This window comes from Periophthalmus magnuspinnatus, chromosome 18 (assembly GCF_009829125.3).
Source record: "Periophthalmus magnuspinnatus isolate fPerMag1 chromosome 18, fPerMag1.2.pri, whole genome shotgun sequence".
Classification (NCBI taxonomy): Eukaryota; Metazoa; Chordata; class Actinopteri; order Gobiiformes; family Gobiidae; genus Periophthalmus; species Periophthalmus magnuspinnatus.
Genome location: NC_047143.1, coordinates 10660888 through 10685205, shown reverse-complemented (window position 1 = coordinate 10685205; position 24318 = coordinate 10660888). Strand labels below are relative to the sequence as shown.

At 37.7% G+C, this 24318-nt stretch overlaps 1 protein-coding gene across 1 annotated transcript in view; it reads right to left on the bottom strand.

Moving 5' to 3' along the window:
- nlgn2a (neuroligin 2a) overlaps positions 1–23122 on the bottom strand; it is a 135705-nt gene extending 112583 nt beyond the window's left edge. The window contains exons 1-2 of the mRNA XM_033983856.2: positions 23002–23122; positions 658–672 (exon numbers count right to left, since the gene is read on the bottom strand). Coding sequence (XP_033839747.1) covers positions 658–672; positions 23002–23107 — 121 coding nt within the window. The 5' untranslated portion in view covers positions 23108–23122. The remainder of the gene's footprint in view (positions 1–657; positions 673–23001) is intronic.
- Between the last annotated feature and the right edge of the window lie 1196 nt (positions 23123–24318).

Genomic DNA, 24318 nt, shown 5'->3' with positions numbered 1-24318 from the left:
ATCACTTTTTCCACAAGGGGGAAATACACTGCATCCAAATACAATACAAATACAAACAAATACAAACTCAACAATGTCTGTTTCACTCTGGGAGATTTCCTTATCGACTTCAGAAACAAAGAGGAGCACTTCTAGCTACCACCTGATGATGTCATGAGGTGGGATTGAATGTGGCTCTGATGAGAGAGACAAAATATGTGGAATTGCACATCTCCAGGTGTAATTTAATGATGTTAAAAGTGTTGAGAGATGAGTTTAGCAGAATATCGCACTTTTTATAGATACTATGGCCTCTTGCTTTGAAAACAGATGGTGCTTTAAATGCTGTTAAAAACCTTGAGAAGAGAGAGAGATACACCAAGGATCAAAGTGGTACAGGAACGGAAAGTATCAACGAGGAATATACACCAGGGAGAACAGCATGTATATAGACCCTCCAGTGTTAGTAAACAGAACGTCTGCATTGGCTTATACTGCTTCATAACCTGGCTATCGATTCATATGTGTAGCACTCTGACACACAGCAAATGTTCCAGAGTTAAAAAAAAAACAACAAAACATACTCTGTTGAGTGTGTATTCTGGCCCTATGTGCTGATCCCAGCGGGGAAAGTTATTTCTTTTTTGTGTTGGGATGTTTTTGTCTACTCAAAGCTACTTTCCATATTATTCCCTTGGATCTGGATACTCTGGATATGGAATTGCTAGCTTTGACCTTTTGTGAGTTGGACTATCAATCAATGAATCAATGAATCAATGAATCAATGAATCAATGAATCAATCAGTCTGTCTATCTATCTATCTATCTATCTATCTATCTATCTATCTATCTATCTATCTATCTATCTATCTATCTATCTATTAGTCTATCTCTCTCCCCATCTATCCATCTCTTTAAAAATGTCACTCCAAAAAATAAATAACAGTAAACCATAAAAATAATTACATAATTTAATAAAATAAATCTTAATTATGTTTTGCTAATGATAAGTAACACACTGAATCCAAATGCCTCCCAGTATGGTATAGGAAGAGGAAAGAGCAGGGAAGACATAGGGGAGCAGGGGAATAAACAGAGATGGTGGGAGGGTTATCCAGAGTTAAGAGGAAACATGTTTACAGCATCAGCACAACTCATCACAGCCTGAGGGGGGCGCTGCTGTGCGGGGGAGAGGGTTATTTATTGGAAAGCAAGGGAGCATACATGTCAGAGGAAGGTACACTTATAAATAGGGCCAAACGATATGGACAAAAAAAAAAAAAAGAAAGAAATCAGTCCCCCACTGATTGTTTCTCGATTGTGGATTTGATCTTCTTCCATTTAATTGGAAACATAGACAGGTGAACTTCAGATATAGGGCAGGGTGTCAGGATCACTACAGTTTTTACTTCCCTTTGATACAAATTTAAAGTTTGGAATGAGTTTGCACAATATATTAAGCCTAAAATTGAGATGACGAAATTTTCAGTTTGGGATGGCTGGTCATAATAAAACACAATAATGATTGATTTATTCATGACTTGCTTATGAGGGTATAATCTGAGAGACTTCAGTCAGTGCAACCAAGAATATGTTCTTTGTATTGTGAACAAGCATGTTTTTTCTTGTATTTTGGCTAAACAAATGACAATACTGTATATGCTCCTCTTTACTTTTGGACACCTGGGACATTTCTTGTGTCAAACTGGGACAAATCACTGGTTTTGGATAAATCTGCTGCGACAGGGAACACAGGTGGCCTGGACTGTCCCGTGTAAAAAGGGATGCCTGGTCACTAAAGTGTAAAAGCATGCACGCGTTACTGCTATTGGAAAAAAAACATGTGCGATATCAGTGCACAAAATTTGGTCTTAAGTTTCACTCATAAATGAGGAGAGAAGGTGCTGGATCAGAGGGGGGGGGGGGGGGGGGGGGGGGGGTACCACACCACACACACAGAGGGAGAGGGAAGGAGACACTGCACTTTCAGTCAAATTGTGCAGTTTTAAGTCAAAACTTGTGAAACACGAGGACAAGTGAGGAGACGTAAAGAGACTGTGGCCCCAAATTATAGTTTTTACCTAAGCAAGAGACCAGTGACTCCTCTTCAGTACCATGCGCTCTTATTGCCACAGGATTAGCTGTAGACCTGGCCATTAAAATGCACTTGCCTCATTATCAAGATCAACCAAAGTTGAGATTGTAATCTTTTCATTTTTGGCACAGTCCTATTGCTAAAGGTGTGTACTGGCAAAATATTTAAAGAGGGGGTATTATGCAAAATCTACTTTTTTTGAGTTTTCCACCATGTTATATTGTTCCCCCATCAAAAAACATGCTTGAAGAGAATTTAGATGTCATCCATGCATATCTGATCTGATCCGATCTGTCCCAAGCTATTTTAACCTTCCTTATGGTTACCTGTAAGATTCTATGCATTGCGCAGCCCAAATGCCTGTGTCATCCATTCTCCCACACAACAATTCTCAATAAATATACAAAAACATGACACAAAACTGTGCACAGGAACTTAGTAGTTTCATTAGCGGGATGCACACTGATTATGTTGTGATAGCGCTCTGAAGGGGGCACATATAGCATTTTAAAAACAACATGGTGATCTAAAAAAAGCAGGACTGATTGCGATTATAATAAATTTGACAATTATTTTCATTAACAGACTGAGGTGCTAAAAATATACACATGTAGGTTTGGTGAGTGACAGAGTGAAGTGTACTGAAGTAATGTAAAGAAACATGCAGTTGTTAGGGTGCAGCACCATGGACAGCGACAAAACCTGCTGTGTAATTCTTCATAGGAATTGGGATATGTACGCAAGTTACATTTAATAGACTGAATAGAGTAAATATGTAACCACTCTTCTATTTCATTCTTTTGTGTCTGTGTTTATTTTTATTTTTAAAGAACTATCTATTACACACGTAAAACTGAAGCAGATTTAGGCTAAAAATAGAAGCTGATTAAAGATTTAGCTAGTGACGATTCCGATCAGAAGGAGACATTTTACACTTAAATGAACTGAATCAGAGAGACTAATTTATGCATTTGTGAGGCTCATTCTGTACACAGACCATAAACTGTATGAAGAAGTGGACTAAAGCGAGCATTCAGCTCCAGTCAAATGGAGCTCATCGAAGCTAGCAGTTACAGGGGCCAATTTGGAGCCGAATTCCATATTTGGAATTCTGACTGTGAGTATTATTGCACTCAAAGAGGCAATCTGGACTGAGGCTGTTGAAAGTAACAGCCCTTCCTACCACTAGTGTAGCACAGAGCAGGCTCTAAGCAATGCTGTCAATCAAACCTGTTGCTAACGTTGCTAATGTACATATCTAATTTACAGGCAAAATATTGAAATAAAAATACCAGGATGATGTGTCCATATGAAGATCTCAAGACCAAAATGACGAACCTGGCAACAGCAGTTAATTCAATAGAAAGTGAATTGGAGCCAAGGAGTCGGAAGTACTCCCATGCTCCCTAATGCAGTCTTGGTAGGTAACAAAGTACAAGTAGTACTGTACTTTACTTAAGTACATTTTACAATGACTGAAAGGTTTTTATTTTTGCACTCTTCTCTTTTAATGTTAATTTTATGATGATTATTTATGTTTTGATTTGTTTGCATTGTGATTTTGATGCCATTCTTATTCTATAAAGCAGTTTGAATTACTTTGCGTACAAATTGTGCAATACAAATAAACTTGCCTCGCCTTTCTGCTTGAACTGGACTAAAAAGTAAAAAGTATTTTTCATCTGATTTGAGTGGTTATTTTTACCATGTTTGTGGTAACAAACAAAAATCAATGCACAAAATTTGTAAGAAAAAATAAGAAATGGATTTGTATCATTACTACTGACCAAAATATGTTTAATTTTTTATCAATATTACTACATTTAATAACACTTATGCTTTTACATTTTAGTCTTGAAGTACAATTTTAAACGGGCACTTAAATACTTTTACTTTAGTAGATTTTTTCATGTTATACTTTTACTTTTACTTGAATAACTTTTTACTGCCGTTTCTGTACTTTTACTTAAGTAACAAAACTGAGTAATTCACCCACCACTGGCTTAATGTAGGCCCTCCAACTGTCCTTTGCTGTTAATGACATTGGACGCCGTAGCACATTGGCAGGCCTAACTCCACATGCACTGCCAGGGCTTATGTGTTCACTGGCCAAAATCCGTTTTCACTGCAGACGGAAGCATGATCATACACCAAAATGTGGCTAACAGCTTTTACCTCTCACGGCCACCAGTCTATGTGCTGAAATTCAAAGTGCTCATTACATTACATTACAGTCCATGCCTGTTACCAAACACATTTCAATATTTTACTGATGTACTAGCACATGGCATATTGGAGACCTTTTTTATTTAGAATTTTTCTGGTACAGTTTGTAGTATTGATTTGGGGAGTGCACCACCACCACTATTACTACTACTACTACTACTACTACTACTACTACTACTACTACTACTACTACTACTACTACTACTACTACTACTACTACTACTACCACCACTACTATCTATCTACCTACCTATCTATCTATCTTTATTAAAGGTGTACATGATTTTTTACTGAAAACAGAACTAGCTCATTTTAAACTTTGCAAAGTTATTCCTCACTTACCTTATGCATTCAGAGTATCCTGATTATTCACTACAATGAGTTTATAAGCTCTTTTCACAATTTTCAGCTAACAGAGCAAAGTGCTGCTGTCACAATAAAGCTGACAACAAGTAGCATGTTAACCGTGCACTTAGTCATTCTCAGACAATGAAACGTTGTACAATTAGATGCAAACAGAGCACAGCGGATTTATTTTGACCTCCAGAGCTGCTTATGCAATATATCTGTACTGGGGCACACATTTTGCTCAAATACATGGGAAAGAAATTGGGTACAGGGCCTTTAATGCTTACAAAACTGTTCTTCAGTTTCAATTTGAGCCTGAGCATGTCTTTACACATCATTAGCAATAACAAACTGCTGCTAGCCCAGAAGCTAGTGACTTGTATCCTAATGACCATATGGCAAAAACAGATATGACACTATTAGGCTAGCGGGCTAAAAGCTAATGTTATATCAGCTCTATGCTAATGTACTGTCAATGCAATGACATCAACCAAATGGTGATTAGAGCTAGCATGCTGAACGGCGATAAGAAACCTATTGTAAGACTTCTTTAGTTTGACCCCATTTTGAAACTATATTATAGATTTAAATGCTTCCTGGGTTTTTATTATATTTGGGTAATTTCATTTTCATAGATTCCTCACTGAACTTATACATTCTGAGCATCCTAACAATTCACCACGATGAGTTTATAAGTGCTCTTCACAATTCTCAGAGACCAGAGTATTTGTACCATACCACCTGCCTTGTCCGATTTCACTTAATCTCTGTCGCTACGCAAGGCCGGGTCTGGTTAGTACTTAGATGGGAGACCAGTGAGAATACTATGGGCCACAGTGGGGTAGCAGTGGCAAACAAACTGTGATTGTGTCCTTAGGCAAAATACTTTGCTCACATCGCCTAGTATGAATGTGGTATGTGTGGATCAATGGTGCTGACTGGTAGCCTTGTATCTCAGGGCAGCTGGGGGGGGGGGTACAAATTTCACAATACGATACCAGATTTGTTTTTCCATCCTTGGGCTAGATGGGATGAAGATTATCCTGGATTAGCATCAAACATGGACACGTCAGACCTATCTTCCATGCTAACAACGGTATAGGCTTATTCTCCGTTTGCTAGCTGTGTTATAAATATAGGCTTTTGTCCATGACGTATTAGCGGCGTACACAGTTGCGTTTGCTAGCCATCGGCAGATGCGGCTAAGATAAAAATATCCCCCTCGGCATTCACGGTGGCATAAATACTGTACGCACAGAGATAATATTGTAATGCTTCTGTGATTCACCTGTTTGAGGAGTATCAAGGTCACATGACTAAACTTTGACTTTCAAAGGGAAAATAGATAGTAACTGTGAAAATTATTATTATTATGAGTATTATTATTATCAGTAATATTATTAGTATTTATTATTATTATTATTATTATTATTATTATTATTATTATTATTGTTGTTGTTGTTGTTGTTATTATTATTGTTATTGTTGTTATTGTTGTTGTTGTTGTTATTATTGTTATTGTTGTTATTGTTGTTGTTGTTGTTGTTGTTGTTGTTGTTGTTATCATTATTATTAGATTTATAATGGCTATCAAGTCATACCAGTTTTGTTACTTACTAGTTTTAAATTAAATTGGCAGGTATTGGTTGATATCTGCAATCAGCAGATTCTCAAAGCCCAACTTGTATTGGTAATGGAACTGAAAATGCCAGTAAAATTCTATAATAAATAAAGGTTTATTTACAAAAGAGAGAGGTTGTCCACACACTGACCAGTTTCATCTTTTGTTAAGAGAACCAGGACTAGACCAGGACAAGACCCAGTAGACACAACTAAACCAGGACTAAATCACTGCCAGGACTAGAGCAGGACTAACCCTCAACTGAATCAGGTTTAGAGCAGCACTAGGATTAGACCGTGGCTGAACCAGGCTAAACAAACAAAAAACAAAGAATCAGAAAATGGACATTCAGATAAATCAAAGTGCTACTGCAAAAAACAGAACAAGTGAGGACTAAACAAGGACTAAAGGACTAGACCTGTACTAGAGCAGGACTAGACTAGCACAGAACAAGACCAGGGCTAAGCCAGGACTAAACCAGGACTAGACCAGGATTAGACAACAACTACACAAGACCTGTGTAGTTACAACACAGTACCACAGCTATAGGCACATCCCTGGTACATGTCCAGTTCAATTTATGTCAGTGTACAGTTGTATAGGAGTCCAAAGGATTCTGTCTGACCTTAGTGCCACCTTCTATGGTAGATTTACTCTATCTCTCTTTCTCTCTCTCTCTCTCTCCCTCTCCACCGTCTCTTTCTACCTCCCTATCACCCCCATCTTTCCCTTCCTCCTGTACTCTCTATAGACTCTCCCATCTCTCTTTCCTCCATCTCTTTCCCCTTTTATTTCTCTCTCTGTCATTGTGAATAGAGAGGGGGGACAAGGCAATTTGACACAACATGAGATGAGATTTTCATATAATTTTTAATAAATAAATTGTGCAATTTAGTTCACTGTTTTGACCTCACTTAAAAAAAATGTATTTATTATTTTTGCTGCTGCATTTTGCTTGTGTCTAGTAGGCTGGCCATAACAAAAATTCAATAGTATATTCTAAAGGTGTACTATGAAATCCCTCCACTTGTTTCACCAGAGGTGGCAGAGTAGCCAATGTATTAAAGCAGGAGTACCATTACTTCAAAATAATATTACTTAATAGAAGTTCAAAGTAGTGGCCAAAGAAATTATTCAAGTGCGAGTAAAAAAAATATTTGGGGAAGTACCACTCAAATAAGAGTAACTTAAAGAGCAACTGTCAGGACGTAACATTTGATTTATTATTAAAATTTCACAGGACATACACAAAATGAGACAAACTAAAAGATATCCGAAGGAGCGGTGCAAGAAAGACAAATGTTCTAATCATTTCATATTGTCAACATAAAGCTTTAGTCACTTGTAGACTTACTCAGAGTGGGAAGAGTAACCAATACGTTTACTAAGATATGAGTACTGTTACTTCAAAACAAATATTACTCATGTAGGAGTAAAAGTATGCTGTAAAAGTATGCTAAGTATGCTGTAAAAGTATGCATTTTTTAAAATAAAATTTTAAGAGGGGGCTAGAGAGAAGCTGTACAGGTATGATCCATAGCAAAAGAAAAATTCAACTCTGTCAACTGAACAAACATAAAGACAATTCACCTCTCATCCAAGGGAGCTAGACAACCATTTTATTAGATCACACCTTGATTTGCTTATGATTGCATTCAGCTCATAAATATGCACATTTGCTCTATTGGCTTTTTCCAAACAAAAAATGTGTGTAAGAGAAATATTTTTTGGAAATTTTCAAAAAATTGGAATTTTGATGAAAACTCACCATGAGTAAATATTCAAAATGTAATTGATAACCTCACTGCACATGAGGGAGTATAATGCTGCATTCAGACCAGGGCATCAAAAAGGTGTTGGACGCTTCTAGTTGGACCCCTTGACTTTGAAGACAAACGCCTCCGACGCACATTCAGGGCGTCCATTGCAGTCTGCAAGTGTTTTGTTTTCCCTGTGTCTTTGTGAACCATTCAGATCAAGTTGAGAAAGTGGCTTTAGTCTATTTATTACATAAAACCCTTCAACATTGGGGATTAGCTCTGTGCCAGCGTGTCTGAGTCCGTGACTAGCCTTTATGCTAGCCGGGGGGCCCAGCTAAATTAAGTTGCCGCTAGTTTGTGGCTGATGTCTTTTTACTTTTTCTGGATAATGACGTTGCTACGTCGCAACTCTGGTGTCTGATGATTTGGGTGCGCGAAACAGAGCATCCAACGCGTGAATCCACTCTGATGTTTGAAAACATGCCACAAAAACACAGGATGCTCGTCCACCATAGACTTTACATGTAAATTCGACACACCGGACGCCCTGGTGTTTGTAATCATCTGGCTGTAGTCAAGGCAGTTTCCAAATCAGACGTATTGAAATCTTGCAGAATCTCTCGACTTTGATTTTAATTTGCTCGGAAAGATGAAGTATGGGATAGAATTATTTATAAGCCCTCAGCAGGAGGAGAGCGGTACAGTGAGGGCAGCCCGTGCTGCTGAGGTTAGCGGTTCAATTCCCGGGGGGTCAGCTGGCAGAACCCATGTGCGCTGGGATGTAACAGAGCTAATTGAAGTGGAGTGGAGCTTAGGAGGTGGTTTGTAAGTGCTGATTGGGGTTAAAGTATTACAGGACCACCACCAAGGCATCATGTGTGGAGAGGCGAGGAGAGGGGAAGCCAAATTTGGGACGATTTGGACTGACAGGCACTGTTCCCTCTAAACTGCGCGCGTGCGCAATTGCGCACTGCTGACACGGTCTCTGCGCACAGAAAATCTGTGCTGCGCACAAAAAAATCAAACCGGAGTTGAAAATAAAATAAACACACAAAAATTCATTCTGCGCTATTTTTCAATGTGAGTCAGTGAGTGTGACCGGTGACGAGCTGCTCCAGCCAATTATGTGATTCACATACGTATTTGAGCAGCTTATCACTGTCATTGACAGGCGTCCTCATGCGCCGCTATCACTGTTTTAGCCGATGTGGACGACGTGGAGTGAAGACTCGCTAATGATTCTAAGTGTTTAACCCCTTAACGTTCTGACGGCCCGCCCTCGGGCACACTGTTACAGATACAGATTCCTCTCAGTGTGTATTGGTCATTGAAAACTGTCACTAGTTTATGAGTAGTAAAAATCAAATGATCGTGTCATATACTGAAAAAGAGTTAACGGACTGTCTCCCAGACCACAGTAGGACAATCTCACTCAGTGCACAGCAAAAGCTTCACACAATGGCTTATACTCATAATACAAGTCAGAGCTTTATCATAAAAATGTTTGTTTTCAATATTGGAGTTTACAGTTGGCTTGGGTTGGTTGGAAGCTCATGTTTTGCCATAGTTAAATTAAATATTTATACTTCCAATAGCATTAACATACTACACAGGTCATGAGCAAGATTTTTGTCATTTTCATTGTATAAGTGGCTAAAGAACTTAATTAAAAGTCTTATAACAGAAATGTAAATGCGGTAATTTGATTCTTTTAATAAACCATTTAACTTGGATGGATGCGATGCAGCATGACCACAGTGCACACGTCTGATGTCGCTCACAGTGGTCCATGGGACCACTCAGGGAGTTTGTGTGTTTGCTCAGACTTGTGAAAAATTAGAGGGAACATTGCTGACAGGTTTAAAGTGGAAAAGAATATGAAGGACTGAGATCAGAGGTGTGGCTGAAATGAAATTATGATGGTGGGGAGAGAATATGTACTTTGTGTGTGTGTGTATGCGTGTGTGTGTGCGTGTGTGGGGGTGTGTGTGTATGTGTGTGTGTGGGGGGGGGGTGTATGTGTGTGGGGGTGTGTGTGTGGGTGTGTGTGTGGGGGGGGTGTGTGTGTGTGCGTGTAGCTCCTCACACTGTAATGTAACTGAAAGATGCACAGGACACATCCACATTATCTCCAAACTAGGACTGTGCAAAAATCAAAAATATCAAAATATCGCTATATCGTGTTGTTTCCTTTAATGATACAGTATCGATATCGTGCGCTGCTGTATCGATATATCGCCAAGAGTATTTTTTTTGTATATTTTACCAAATTATTCTGTCACAGCGCTACATTTGTGCAGCTTGTTTAGAGAAAAAAGAAACTCATTTATGCAGAACATTTGACATTTGATTCACTGTTTTGATGATTAAAATCGGTTTATTTCATATTAACTTTGGTTTAACAAAGACTTTTAGTGTCAAAGTTGTTTTAGTTGATATATTGTGATTCTTCAGAGTCATTAAACTGCGCATGTCTCTGTGTAAATGTAAATGTGGGGCTCATATATCTCTGTATCATATCTGCTGTTTCTTAATGATACCCAGCCCTAGTCATAAATTTGTTCAATATGACGACAATCAATTTGAGATTAATTGTGCGGCTCATATTTTCAGTGTGATTACAGAGTGTAGTTTTACAGATCGACCTGTGAAACTGTGAGAAGCACCTCTTCACCACTGATATGTAACGGACACAAGTGGGAAATGTTTGAGAAACAGAAAGAAACATTTAGACTTATTTGAATTTTTAAATTTTTTTATTTGTTTAAAATGCAGGACCTGTGTCGTACCTCAACTCATTTGTGCCACTTATGGCAGAAACAAGTCAAGATACAGACACAGGTTCAGAAGGGGTTGGGTTCAGGTTGGAGAGTGGTTTACTGCCAGCAGATAAACCACCTCCTCTTCTTCTTGTTTTTCTTCTCCACCTCGGCTTGGAGCTCCTCTATGATGACCTTGTTCTGCTGCAGCTGATCCTCTGACTCCTTCAGGGACGTCTGCAGCTCGTCACATCTGAGGAGGGCAGATGTTCTCTCCTCCTCGCTGTGGGTCAAAGCTGTGCTCAGCTCCTGGATGTTCTTCTGGTGGAGTGAGTTCTCCTCCACCAGGATCGTGTTGGTGGCGTGACATTTTTCAAGCACAGCCGTAAAACTCGTCTTCTGAGAGTCCAAATCCTTTTGGAGTTTTTGAACTTTGCTCCGTTCGATGTTCAGGCTCTCTTCCAGCTTCTGTGCCTTGTCCTGGGCGTCTTCAGCAGTCCGCCTCTGCTCGGTGAGGGCAGACTCTAGGGAGAGGACCTGTTTGTTCCAGGCCTCCTCAGCTGCCTGCCTCTCTGCTGCATGGGCAGACTCCAGGCTGAGAAGCTGCTTGTTCAGAGCCTCTTCAACAGTCTGCCGCTCTGCTGCAATGGCAGACTCAAGGGAGAGGACTTGTGCGCTTAGGGCTTCTTCAGCCGTCCTCCTCTGCTTAGTGAGAGCAGACTCCAGGACGGTGATCCTCCTCTGCAGAGCCTGCTTCTCCTCCTGTTCCCTCTGCAGCTCCTGTTGGGCGCAGACCAGAAGCTTCTCCTTGGTCTTTGCCACCTCGGTGGTCTTTTGTAGTGTGGACTCTAGAGCCCTTTTCTCCGCCTGACACAGCTCGAGTTTCTGGGACATTTTCATCATGGAGGCTTTCTGTGTCATGACGGTGTTGCGGGTGCGCTCCAGCTTCTTAAAGACATCAGCGCTGTAGTCGTGGCTGTTCGCCTTCTGTGTCTCCAGTTGTTCCTCGAGCTCCTCCACCTTGGCTTGGTACCTCAGGGCAAGGGTCTGCTGCTCTTGTGAGAACCTCTTGAGATTGTTGTTCTCCTCGTAGAGGCCTTGCACATATTCGTTCACCATCTGCCTGCCCTGCTCGATAATTTGTTCTCTCTCCTCGTCTTTCTGTTTGAGGAGAGTGTTCCCAAACTCCATGATAGTTTCCTTCTCCTCTTGAGCTTCGTTCAGCTCTTTCTGGAGCTCCTCAACTTTCTTCTCCAGGGCTTTTTTTTCCTGGACCTCCTCCTCCAGCTCTCTCAGCCTTGTCTGCAGTTTGTCGTTGACATATTTCTGCCCTTGAAGCTGTCGCCTCAGGTCCTTCACGAGCGGGTTCTCCTCTAAAGAGAGTTGAACTTCTCGTGGAACCTGAGTAGCAGCCTCTAGCTCCCTCACTCTGTGCTTTTGTTTGGCGTTGATGTGGAGCTGTTCTTGGTAGGCTCTCTGGACGTCCTTAAGCTGGAGTCTCAGGTCCATCACCAGTGGGCTGTCCTCAGGGTGTTGGAAGGCGCCCCTCGCTGGTGGAGTATGAGATGTTTTGATAGTTCGGTTTCCTGCTGTACCGCGACATGTCTCTCTCGCTCGGAGGTTCAAAGTGAAATGACTGTAGTTTGTTGGTGTCGCCTATAGGCCTTCTCATCTGACATCACAGCTCACGCTGTGGGAGCTCTGCATGTGTTTGACAGAATGTTTCCATGGCGACAGAATGCACACATAGCAAACACAGCCTGATATGATTTTACATTGTTTGAAATATCTATCGCCAAGAGTATTTTTTTATTTTTTATATTTTAGCAAATTACTACCAAAAATTATTGTCACAGCTCTACATTTGTGCGGCTTTTTTAGAGGAAAGAAACTCATTTATGCAGAACATCAGATTTTTGATAATTAAAATCGGTTTATTTCATATTAACTTTCGTTTAACAAAGACTTTTAGTGTCAAAGTTGTGTTGTAGTTGATATATTGTGATTCTTCAGAGCCGTTAAACTGCACATGTCTCTGTGTAAATGTAAACGTGGAGCTCATATAAACTGTGGATGAATAAAACTGACACATGGAAGAGTCTGATGTGTGTCTATCGTTGGTAAAATGCACAACACTAAATGGACTTTGTTATGTTCATTCATCTTCAATAAATAGAAGATAAATAAAAAAATAAAAACAATTAATATAGATTTTTTTGTGAAAATCGGGTTGATGATTAAGAGTCTCAAAAGCCTTTATTTTTCACTGAATCCTATTGAATCGATTTGAAAAATATCGTTTCAACAGTGTATCGGGGCCTATGTATCGACATATGCATCAGCAACTTAATGATACCCAGCGCTACTCCAAACTGACATTTTGTTTTAACAAATGTTTTAATTAATAAGATTTTTTAAAATTATTATAATATTTTTTTTATTATTATTATTTTCTATGTATTTATTTATTTATTATTTATTTATTTTTTAATTAATTAATTTATATTTATTGATTACTCAACCAGAAAATAATATTAATATATTTATTTGTGTATCAATTTGTGTTTGAGTGTTTGTGTTTGTATGTTTTTGTGTGTTTTGTGTGTGCATAAGTGCTCAAATATTCACACAGGCCTTGGACTGAGTCTCTGTGGAGCTGAAACACTCAGCTCTGGTCCTGCAGGTCTCATTCCAGTCACACCAGAGCCAGAGGTGATGTTTTTGCTGCGTGACCGACCTGTGATTACACCGTTACTATAGAAACAAATACAAATACTACATTATTACTCCGACACGCTGTCCTTTCAGGGTTTAAGAGCTAAATTATGATTGTATTTTACCTGAAACATACAAAAAACAGCAGGAAATGATCAGAAAGTTGTTGAAAAAAGTTGAAAAAATTTATTCTGCTATTGACTTACTTGTGGGTCAAATGTGTATTATGTGTAATCATTAGCATTAGCTAATGCCAATCTGCACCCCCCCTCTGACCACCAATCATTCACGCACACACCACTTGGTGAAGTGTCTTGCCTAAGGACACAATGACAGAACTAAGGACACAATGACAGAACTGAGGACACAATGACAGAAGTTGGTAAGAGCGGGACTCAATCCTTCGACCTCTGTCACAGAATGACTCACACTGTCACATGTACACTGTTTTTTTAGTTTCCAGTGTGTGTTTGTTTCCATTTTGAAGTGTGTGTGTGTTTGTACACTGTTTGCAGTGTGTGGTTTGTAAATATATTTATTTTGACCCATACCACTTGTTTTGAATATATTTTATATACAAATACACATTATATATTGTGTTTTGATATGTTATGTAAAAGTACAGTAATAGAGCAGCTGCAGATACAGATTCCTCTCAGTGTGTATCGGTCATTGAATACTGTCTCTAGTTTATGAGTTGTAAAAATCAAGCAAAAGCTTCACACAATGGCTTATACTCATAATACAAGTCAGAGCTTTATCATAAAAATGTTAAGTTTGTTTTCAACATTGGAGTTTACAGTTGGCTTGATTTGGTTGGAAGCTCATGTTTTGCCATAGTTAAAATAAATATTTATACTTCCAATAGCATTAACATACTACACAGGTCATGAGCAAGATTTTTGTCATTTTCATTGTATAAGTAGCTAAAGCACTTAATTAAAAGTCTTATAACAGAAATGTAAATGCAGTAATTTGATTCTTTTAATAAACCATTTAACTTGGATGGATGCGATGCAGCATGACCACAGTGCGCACGTCTGATGTCGCTCACAGTGGTCCATGGGACCGCTCAGGGAGTTTGTGTGTTTGCTCAGACTTGTGAAAAATTAGAGGGAACATTGGCTATGTCATTTAATTACATCTTATTTTGTGTAATGTGTCCTGTTAGAGAGTTTATGCAGATTGAAAACAATATTTTTTGCAAATATGCATTCCCAGTTTTCCATAATTTTCTCACCATTTGAGTTTGTTTAGTCGGAGGAACTATACAGATTTAGAAGAAATTGCTATATCTGAACAAAATGCTCCAAATTCTTCTTAACGCACTGGTCACTCATTCACACACAAACAAACTCAAATGATTGCAGTGTCCCTTCAAAGTACTTATACTGATGATAGTGTGGTGATGGTGGGATAAAAGACACAGTATTTCATCATGCATAAACCCCAGTTAAAAGTTTATCTGAACAAAATGCTCCAAATTCTCCATAACACAACGCACTGGTCACTCATTCACGCACAGCAGCCTGTACTCTCATAAAAATACGACTTTTATTCTCGTAATATTACAACTTTTATTCTCGTAGTGCCCGCATATTTTTTTTTAAGTGACCCTTATACTCTGTCGTAATGTTTAATTTAATGTCAACAAATTAGATTTGTTGACATTAAAGCAATTCTGTCATGTTCAGTCATTGTATTTTTTAATGCAGATAATATCCTGTCTTAAAGAAAACCCACTAATGTGAAAAGTAGCCAACCCATTCATTTACCCCAGTCTCCCCTAAATAATAAATGGGATCACTTATGCACATTTGTGAATAAAGGTTTTGAATAGTTTTGAGACAGATTTAAATAATTCCTCAAATGGAAACCCCAATTAATGCCAAAATACTTGTAGCTTAATTAATGTGCTTAATGTCACTTCAGTCATTAAGCTGCAGAAAGTCACTTCTCCAATCAACACTGAGCTTTTGTCAGTCCGGTAAAGTTCTGTCTTTGAACATGTGTAAATCCTGGTACAAAAATAATCTAGTCTCTGAAAGTCTGTAGCTGACGTCATTGTTTTAATTGAAAAATGATTGCCACATTGGATTTGCACCCAGCTATAAACTTCTTATGTGGCCAATATATGTATCATTTTCTTCTGATCTGTCTGTATCAAACAAATACGGCTGCTAATGAGCAAAAAGGAAACATAGAGGACAGAAAAAACATGCACTAGGTTTGTACTTTATTCCTGATTATGTAATCCAAGGTCGCATATTGTAACATATAGGAAGCATATACGAAGATGAGGGGCACAGACTACCTTTGAATAAGCCTTTTAAGATACATTATAGGTTTGCATCACAAGGCTATGTTTGTTAGTGATGTTTTGATTACATAAACTTAAATTTGCAGTCAAAACTGCAGCCAATGATCATTTGGGTCAGTTCAGGAGGAGGCCTGGGGCCCAACAAAAATGCTCTGGCCCCTGGGCCACAGATTTGGCATTCCTGATCTAGTGCTTTTAGACTTGGTTCAGTTATGAATTAGTTTTCATGTACACTTCTGGTTTAGTCCTATTTGAGATCTCCACCAGTCTGGGTTTGTCCTGGTAGATGCTTGATTTTATTATACTAAAAGTTTCCCTCTGCACATTCTGCACTTTGGGCTGTGAGCAGTAACAACTGCAGAACTATAGTGCCCTCTTTCTCTCTCTCTCTCTCTCTCTCTCTGTCTCTCTGTCCTCCATCCATCGATCGGCCATGACTGGGCACATGATTTATGGGATGTCATTTCCACGGTGACCACCAAAGCCCCGCCCCTTTGCCATTTCTGAGTCCGCCTCCCCGGGTAACGGCCAGCTCCCCCGGGTAGTATACTTCAGTCTAATGCTACAATAATTACATTTCTACTATGATTTCATTGTGTTTTATCCGTTTATTGATACACAGGTGCTCTTATGTGTCTTGGAATAAATATTAAAGCACTTAAGGCTTTAAAGGGATGATGTAACAGAGTCTTAAAGGAACTGTACATCTCTCAATTAAATAGTTACTGTTATTAATAGTCTGCTTATGAAGGGGCTGTACAGGTTTTATTTATTTTATTTTTTATTTATTTTATTTTTTTCTAGTAATAAATTAAGATTTGCTTTGCCCCAGCACAGATATATTGTAAAAGCAGTTCTTATCAAAAAGAGACCACAGTGTGCTGTCCACATCTAATATGAAAGCCTTTTTATTGTCCGAGAAGTAAAGTTGGTGAGCAGGTAGCATTACATTGCTAGCATTACCGTGACGTCACAAACTCTGTTCTGGCCTCTGAAAGTTGTGTAAAGCACTTATAAACTCATTGTGGTGAATAATTACAATGGCCAGAATGCATTAGGGAAGTGAGGAATAATTTTGGACCAATGCAAACTGTTTAGAATGAACTATTTATCCGTGTTATACTGTTGTCCCCTCATCAAAAATATACCTATAGTTGTATTTTGTTTTGTTGATGTTTGTTTCATTAATCCACTAATTTAAAGTCGTTCTCGTTCACATTTGGATTTGGATTGTTGTGTCATAGGTAAAACTCTGGACCTCTTCTACATTGTTTTTAAGACTATAAACTATCACTAGACTCATGCTGTCAAATTGTGTTCACAACAAAACAGGGTTTTTTTTAGCATTAGAAAAAAAACTTACTTATAAAACTTTCTTTTCCCTGATGAGCTCATCTAGATCATTGTTGTTTTAACTTACAACAAAGTATAATACTGTAACAGTTGTTTAAATATTGAATTTATTCATAATATCAAAATGACAATTATTAATATCCATAACATTTTTTAACTTTCAGCAACTTTAATAATTATCATGATATAATTGTTAACCTCAAACCGCCAACTCAAAGAAAATAACGTAATTTGTTTACTTTATCAGCTCCAATGCCTATATGATTAATTGGAAAAGGATGAGAAGTTTATAAAGTATATTTTCCAAATGGAGATATTAGATAAGTTAGAAAATGTGAATTACTTCATCCCAAGGTGACCAAAAACAGGTTTAAACGAGAATTAAACCCACAGGAATGCACAATGTGTTCTCTAAACTTTGGTTATTTACTTTAAGAATTCCCTATTACAAATATAATTGTTAATTTTGTATCCTTCTATTGGCTGCTAGCTCAGCCATATTGAGACATTTGGAACAGTAAATATGTACTGGGACTTATTTGTGAAAAGATTATCTCTTTTCCCCTGACTTTATTTTGCTCCAGTGCTCAAAAATAAAGTAAGATCTCTAGCGTAAAGGCCCTAACTCAATGACTTTGTAAAAACACTAGCCAAAGTATATAAGTTTCAGTTATAAGTTTTGATATTTCTATCTGTAGAATGATCTTGAGCTGTATCAGAAAAAGTATAAGACCACAGACTAGTGTATAGCCATGGACCACTATGGAACCTACGTAGACAACTGAGGGATTACACAGATGTAGGGCCACATGGGAATATAAATGAAAGTACACTGGTCCCTCGTTTATCGCCATAGTTCTAAAAATAACCCACAATAGGCGAAATCCGCGAAGTAGTCAGCTTTATTTTTTATATTTTTTATATATGTTTTAAGTCTGTAAAACACCTCACCACACATTTTATACACTTTCTCAGACAGACATTAATATTTTCTCACATTTCTCTCTTGTTTAAACACTCTCAAAGTTCAAACGTTTGTAGATTTTAAAAGATAAGTATAGTATTATGGAATGAAACCAAAGATCAAGACATGTTTTCAGGCCTAAACATTTGTTTGAGACATAAAAATATAAAGGCTTTTCTATACAATAAATAAAAATGATAGTTTTTAGAAACACTGTAAATAATTAATTAATTCATTCATTCATAATTTAATTTTACTGATCAATCTACAAGGTTGGACACATAAGAAATTATTAATAGTGACTCACATGACTGCAGGTGGCTTTGTCGGTACAGAACGTTTATCGACATTGTGGGTTTTGTCAGGGAAAAAACTTGCAAATATTCAGAGTCACACTGCTAGTGATCACAGCACGGAGGAGGCTGATTGACAATGGTCTGCAGTCGCTGAGCCAATCAGGACACAGAACACAATGAGCTTCCATACGCTGTAAAAAAAAACATGCAAAATTGCACCAAAAAAATTGCGAAACAGCGAGGCCGCAAAAGGTGAAAAGCGTTATAGTGAAGGACAGCTTTACTACTTTAATGTTAAAAATCATATTCTATTGTCTAAATAAAGAGTGTTTTTATCGCCATTATGGTATCGGAACTGGTATTGAGTATCGAGCCTATTCCTTAGTATCAAAATGAAGTTTTAGTATCCTGGCAACACTAATTTAAACACATTACTTCACATGTGCAGACGGATTACCCACAAACCCCTTATATCACCGCTCGCTAATTCCTTAAGCATTCATTAAGATGCCATGACTATATAACCACCAAATGTTAGCATGCAGGCTAAGACACGCTCCATGACCTAGTTTCCCACCTCCAAACCCTGCCTGGATTTAAAATAACGTCTCCCTGCAGTTAGATTAGAAAAAAGATGGGAGGGTGTTTAAGCATTCTGTGTGGTGGTGGTCCTAAAAGACACGCAGAACAGCCAGGGGAGGGAAGAGAGCGAATTTAAAAGTGGAATTAGATTTTCCGAAGAGCCGTGTGGAGACAATGGAATGATCAACGCATCTTAACGACTCTGTTTTCAATTTGCTACACTTCAACACCATCTTTACTCTAATTGTTTTTTAAAGGATTTTCGAAAGGTAATGTAGGTTAAGAAAGTATCATCTAATTATAATTACTGAGTATTTGCTATTGCTTACCTGGAGCAGTGGCCTCAGAAATGATCTAAACGTGTAATGTAGATGGATAAGTTTAATGCCATACTGTGAAACACTGTAGGTAAAGCAATAACATTTTCCATGGAGATCAGTACTACTAGAAAAGTTACATAGTGCACCAATAAGAAAATTCTGTTCAAAGTGTGATTTAAAAACATAAATAAAAAATGCATATGTATGTATGTATGTATGTATGTATGTATGTATGTATGTATGTATGTATATATGTATTTATGTATGTATGTATATATGTATGTATGTATGTATGTATGTATGTATGTATGTATGTATGTATGTATATATAACTATTTTATTTTGTGACAAACCTATCTTATACCTACAACTTTCTGATACAAAACGCTTCATATGCCAGAGTACCAAAGGAGGACAGGTTATGTTCTGTGCGATTTATGTGTGGTGGAGGATGAATTTCATTTCATATTTATTGTTCACTGTATAATGATTTAAGAACCCATTTGATTTATATGAGATTATTCAACAGAAAACTCCAATATTTGGCTGTCTGAAGGCCAAATGTTGTATTGGTTATTTGAAAATGAAATGTTTTGTGTGGCAGCCATTGTGGAGAAGACCTGGATATTGAGACAAAAGACTCTGTATTCTGAGGATGTTATTTAGCGTGACTGTTGGTTTCTGTGTTATATATTTTTGATAATGGACATCTTTCTTTGTGTCATATAAACCCATAAGGGCTGGGCACCTGAGTGTATGGCACTTGAATAAAAATATTCATTCATTCATTCATTCATTCATACATATGGTATGGGCACTTTCCAAGTTTACAATACCTATTTTACACTAAGCTTGAATTGTGAAAGGTACAACTTTTTCACATATGGACTAGTGTTTCATGCTCCTGTTATAGCTGACATTTTGAGGACTTTTAACAATTCAAATATTTAGTTTCAAATGGTTAATCACTATGGCCATGTTCCAAATTTTTCATCAGTCTGAACCCCTCCTTGGTACGGACACTATTCAACTTATAAAGTTCACTAAAGCAATGGCAGTCTGAGCTGTATCTGACAGTTCAGGAAATGGAGTGACAGTGTGAAATGAGCCCTGGTTTGTAAAAAGTCCACTACCAACACTTCACTGTAAAAATTAAAAATGATATAAAAATAATATTTATTTGGCAATATTTTAAATTTTTTAAACTAATTTGGACACATTATTAGCATTATATTTATACGTTAAAAGCAAGGTGAGTAGTGCATTTACTCAAAACAACTTTACTTGAGGAACTTCAGTTTTCAGCCACCATACTTTTACTCCTGCTTGAGTAAAATATTTGCCATTGTAATGGTACTTGAGTAAAAGTTTTGGTTACTCTTCCCATTGTGAGTAAGTCTACAAGTGACAAAAGGTTAATGCTGAAATGATCTGAACATTTATTTTTCTTGCAAAGTTCCTTCATATATGTTTATGTTTTCTCCGTTTTGCGCCTATCCTATGAAAATCATTTTGTGTAGGTTTTGTCCCTCCGGAAAAAAAAACCCCTTAAAATTATCAATCAGATATTACGGTCTCATTTTCAACAGTTACATAAGTTACTCTTACTTGAGTACTAGTTTCCCCAAATACGCTTTAATCCAAGATTAGTAATTTCTTGGAGCACTACTTCTCCTTGAGTAATATTATAATGACGTAATGGTACTCTTTTTGAACAAGCATTACTCCACCCACCCCTGGACTAAAATATGGAAAACTTCTCAAAGCAACTTGGTCTTTTTAAAGCTGTTGGTGCACAGAGGAATGAAGCAGTTCAAAAGAGGCTAAAAGTAAGAGCTGCTAGCAATGAAGATTGTTAGTATACCATTTGTAAAAGCAATGTGAATGAACCTGTTGAAGGTGGGCTGACTTCAAAAAAAAAAAAAAAAGAAAAAAAAAGAAAAAAACAAATGGACGAGCACTTCTGCATTACAACTAGATAATGTGAAAAGATCAATCCAAAACTCCAGGTATGTTTTGCTGAAAATGAGAAAACAGCTACAGGGAATACCTATGTTAAGGTATACAAAAAGTACTTCACAATGCATTAGCAATATGGATTAAACTGGTGCATTTCTACTGAAGTATGTAAAATGAACCTTGTGAAAGAGACAAGAACATACTGTGTCAAGGATAGGGAGAGCATCTTGAACTATCAAAAAAGTGTGGTATCGATTTGTTTCCATGTATACTGTATGCTCTTTAATACTGAGCAAAAATGTGTACCAGGTTTTCATCTGGTTAGACACCTACCTCAGTTTGAGATGTTTGAAAGAATCATTTTGACATATATAGACATTTCCAGACTTTTGCAAAAATAAGCAATATGATTATGACATGACTACTAACATAAACTTTACTTTTTTGGAGTCCAGTCAGAACAGACCTCCTTGGACCTGTTTGTTGGAAAAAGAGAAACTTGATTTCTGTTTTCTGCAGTATAAATACTTTTGGGCTCATCTGCCTAAAGACTTAGCATCCTACAAAGTGCAGTATACTCACTGTATGGAGCCAAAGAAATGTGGTTAAGAGGTAGGCATAAGAAGTTATTGAGTAAACAAAAGAAGTAAACTATCTTGGATCTCAAACCATTCAAAAAGATATCAATGGTTGAGAATCTAAAGGGCAAAACTGACGAGGGATTCTATGGAGAAAATTTGTTATTAGCACCAAAGATTGAAACATTAGAATTGTGAGTATAATACCCCAAGAAACAAAATATATTTCAAGAACACAAACACAAAGGACTTACATCTTACAAAGATTGATGAGTTTTTTACTTACTGAACTTGAAATGAAAATATTTAACTAATTCAAATTTGAAAAAGTTTCGATCATAAAAATGCATGATTGCAAGAAGATAGCAGTCGAAAATTGTTGTAAGCACAACCCTTTAGATTCCCAGTACAAATAGAAAATACAAATCTACAAGAGTAAAAATCACTTGAAATCAGAATATAAACCTTGATTCTAGTAGTTTTGACAAATTTTGATTTCTCTCATTTTCTTTTTTCCTATTTGAAGACAAAAAAATGCTCTAGTAAAGAAATTATTTGGGCTTACAACAAAATAAATAAAGATATCTAACTCAGGGGCAGTATCAAAACCCTTGGATGGCTAATACAGTCCCATAGCAGCTCCCATAATTCTTGCCTGTTTTTCATAAGACATCCAATAACAACTAAAAATGTTCAAAGTGAAACCAAAATGTGTTCAAAATAAGGCTAAAAGTAGGAATTCCACATTAGTCTTTATAAATAACCATAGGGTACAAATGACATTTAAACTAGTAATAGGTGATAAAAATGCACTTTTGGAGATATTTTTAGCATTAATATGTTTTGCATGAGAATTGTTACTTTTCGATACCTCAGCCAGTATATATTGATATTTGGTATTTATTTGCCCACTAATTTAAACTTGTTTAATTGTAAAAAGGCTCTAGCTGTGCACCCATAGAAGATAGTAGCATCCCCTCTTACCCCCTCTTATTAAAAAAAAAACAGTCTTCCTGCTCAAAACTACCCAAAATAAGATATATATTCTGAATTTAAGTAATTTTAACCTATGTGAAATAATTTTAAAAAAAAATTCAAATTCTCCCCTAGCTAAACTCGTACTTACCGTCCTCTGTTGGTACATAGACGTTTAGGTAGAGACAATCTTCGCTCTGGTTTTGAATGTAACTTGCGGCCACGTCCAGATTATCAGTGAACCAGACCGGTAACATGATCTCTGGCAGCACCCCGTGAACGTTCTGTGGGCACACGGGGGCAAACTGGGTGGCGTTCCTTATCTCCTGCCAAGACCCGGGCGCTTCCGGAGGTTGGAAGCGCCTGTCGCCTATGGGTGCCGTAGCATAAGGGACGCCCAAGTACTGCTCCACGGGGCCCAGGATCTCATTGTTAAGGTCCTTCTTGATGCCGCGGATCTTGCCGTAGTTCGTGGTTACGACCGGGTGCTTGGACGGGTCGGGTTTCTGGCTGCTAGCAAGGTGGAGGATTAGTGTAGTGCCCAAAAGGAACAGGAAGTGGTTCCTTGTTGTTGTTAGCGACAGGAGGCGTGTCCTTGTCGGTAAGCCCCGTCTACTTGGTTTACTCGTAGGGCAGTGTAGCCGGTACATGTTGGATGTGTGTTGGGTCACTTGGCGGGCAAAATTTTGTGGGAGCGATAATCCGATGGTTGAAGGAAATATGCGTTTCTATGCAATGCAAAGTTTGAAAAATATTGTCAAAAATATAAAAATACAAAAAATTCAAATCAGAGTGATGCTAGCTGTTCTTCTGTTGCGTTCCATTACTGTTGGTGTCCTCGAAGTAGCATCGTTTGGCTGTGAAGAAGGGAGGGAGAGAGAAGAGGAGAAAGAAAAGAGATTAGAGCGTTGTTCAAACTGAATATATTCTATTACATGATGACAGTGGAGGGCGAGTGAGGATACTGTCAGGAGTGATATAACAGAGACGTTAAGAAACTATTTAAAAAGAGGTGGGTAGAGTAGCCAAAAAATGTTCTCAAGTACGACTGTTACTTCAAAGTAATATTTCTCTGCTAAAAGTACAACCTAGTGGTCCAAGAAATTTGCCTTGTGAGAGTATAAAGTAGGAATGCACCAATCCAGCTTCGATTTCAAAACTATAGTTAAGTATCTGCTAATACCCAATGTCAACCGATACTAGTGCAGGGACTGAAAACAGCAATTATTTCCTTCAAACAAAAATAAAATAAGACAAAACTGGTCCATTATATAGGTTTTATTTACACCTCAAGTAACTACAGAACAGCTTTGTAGAAATATAGATAAATAAAAAAGACTTCCTGGGCAACCATGATATCAGCTGAATCGATATTTGTAAGCTATCTGAAACAGTAAATGTTTCAGTATTGGTACCTGTATCCAATACTAGTATTAGGTCAGTACCACCCTAGTAAAAAGGTATTTGA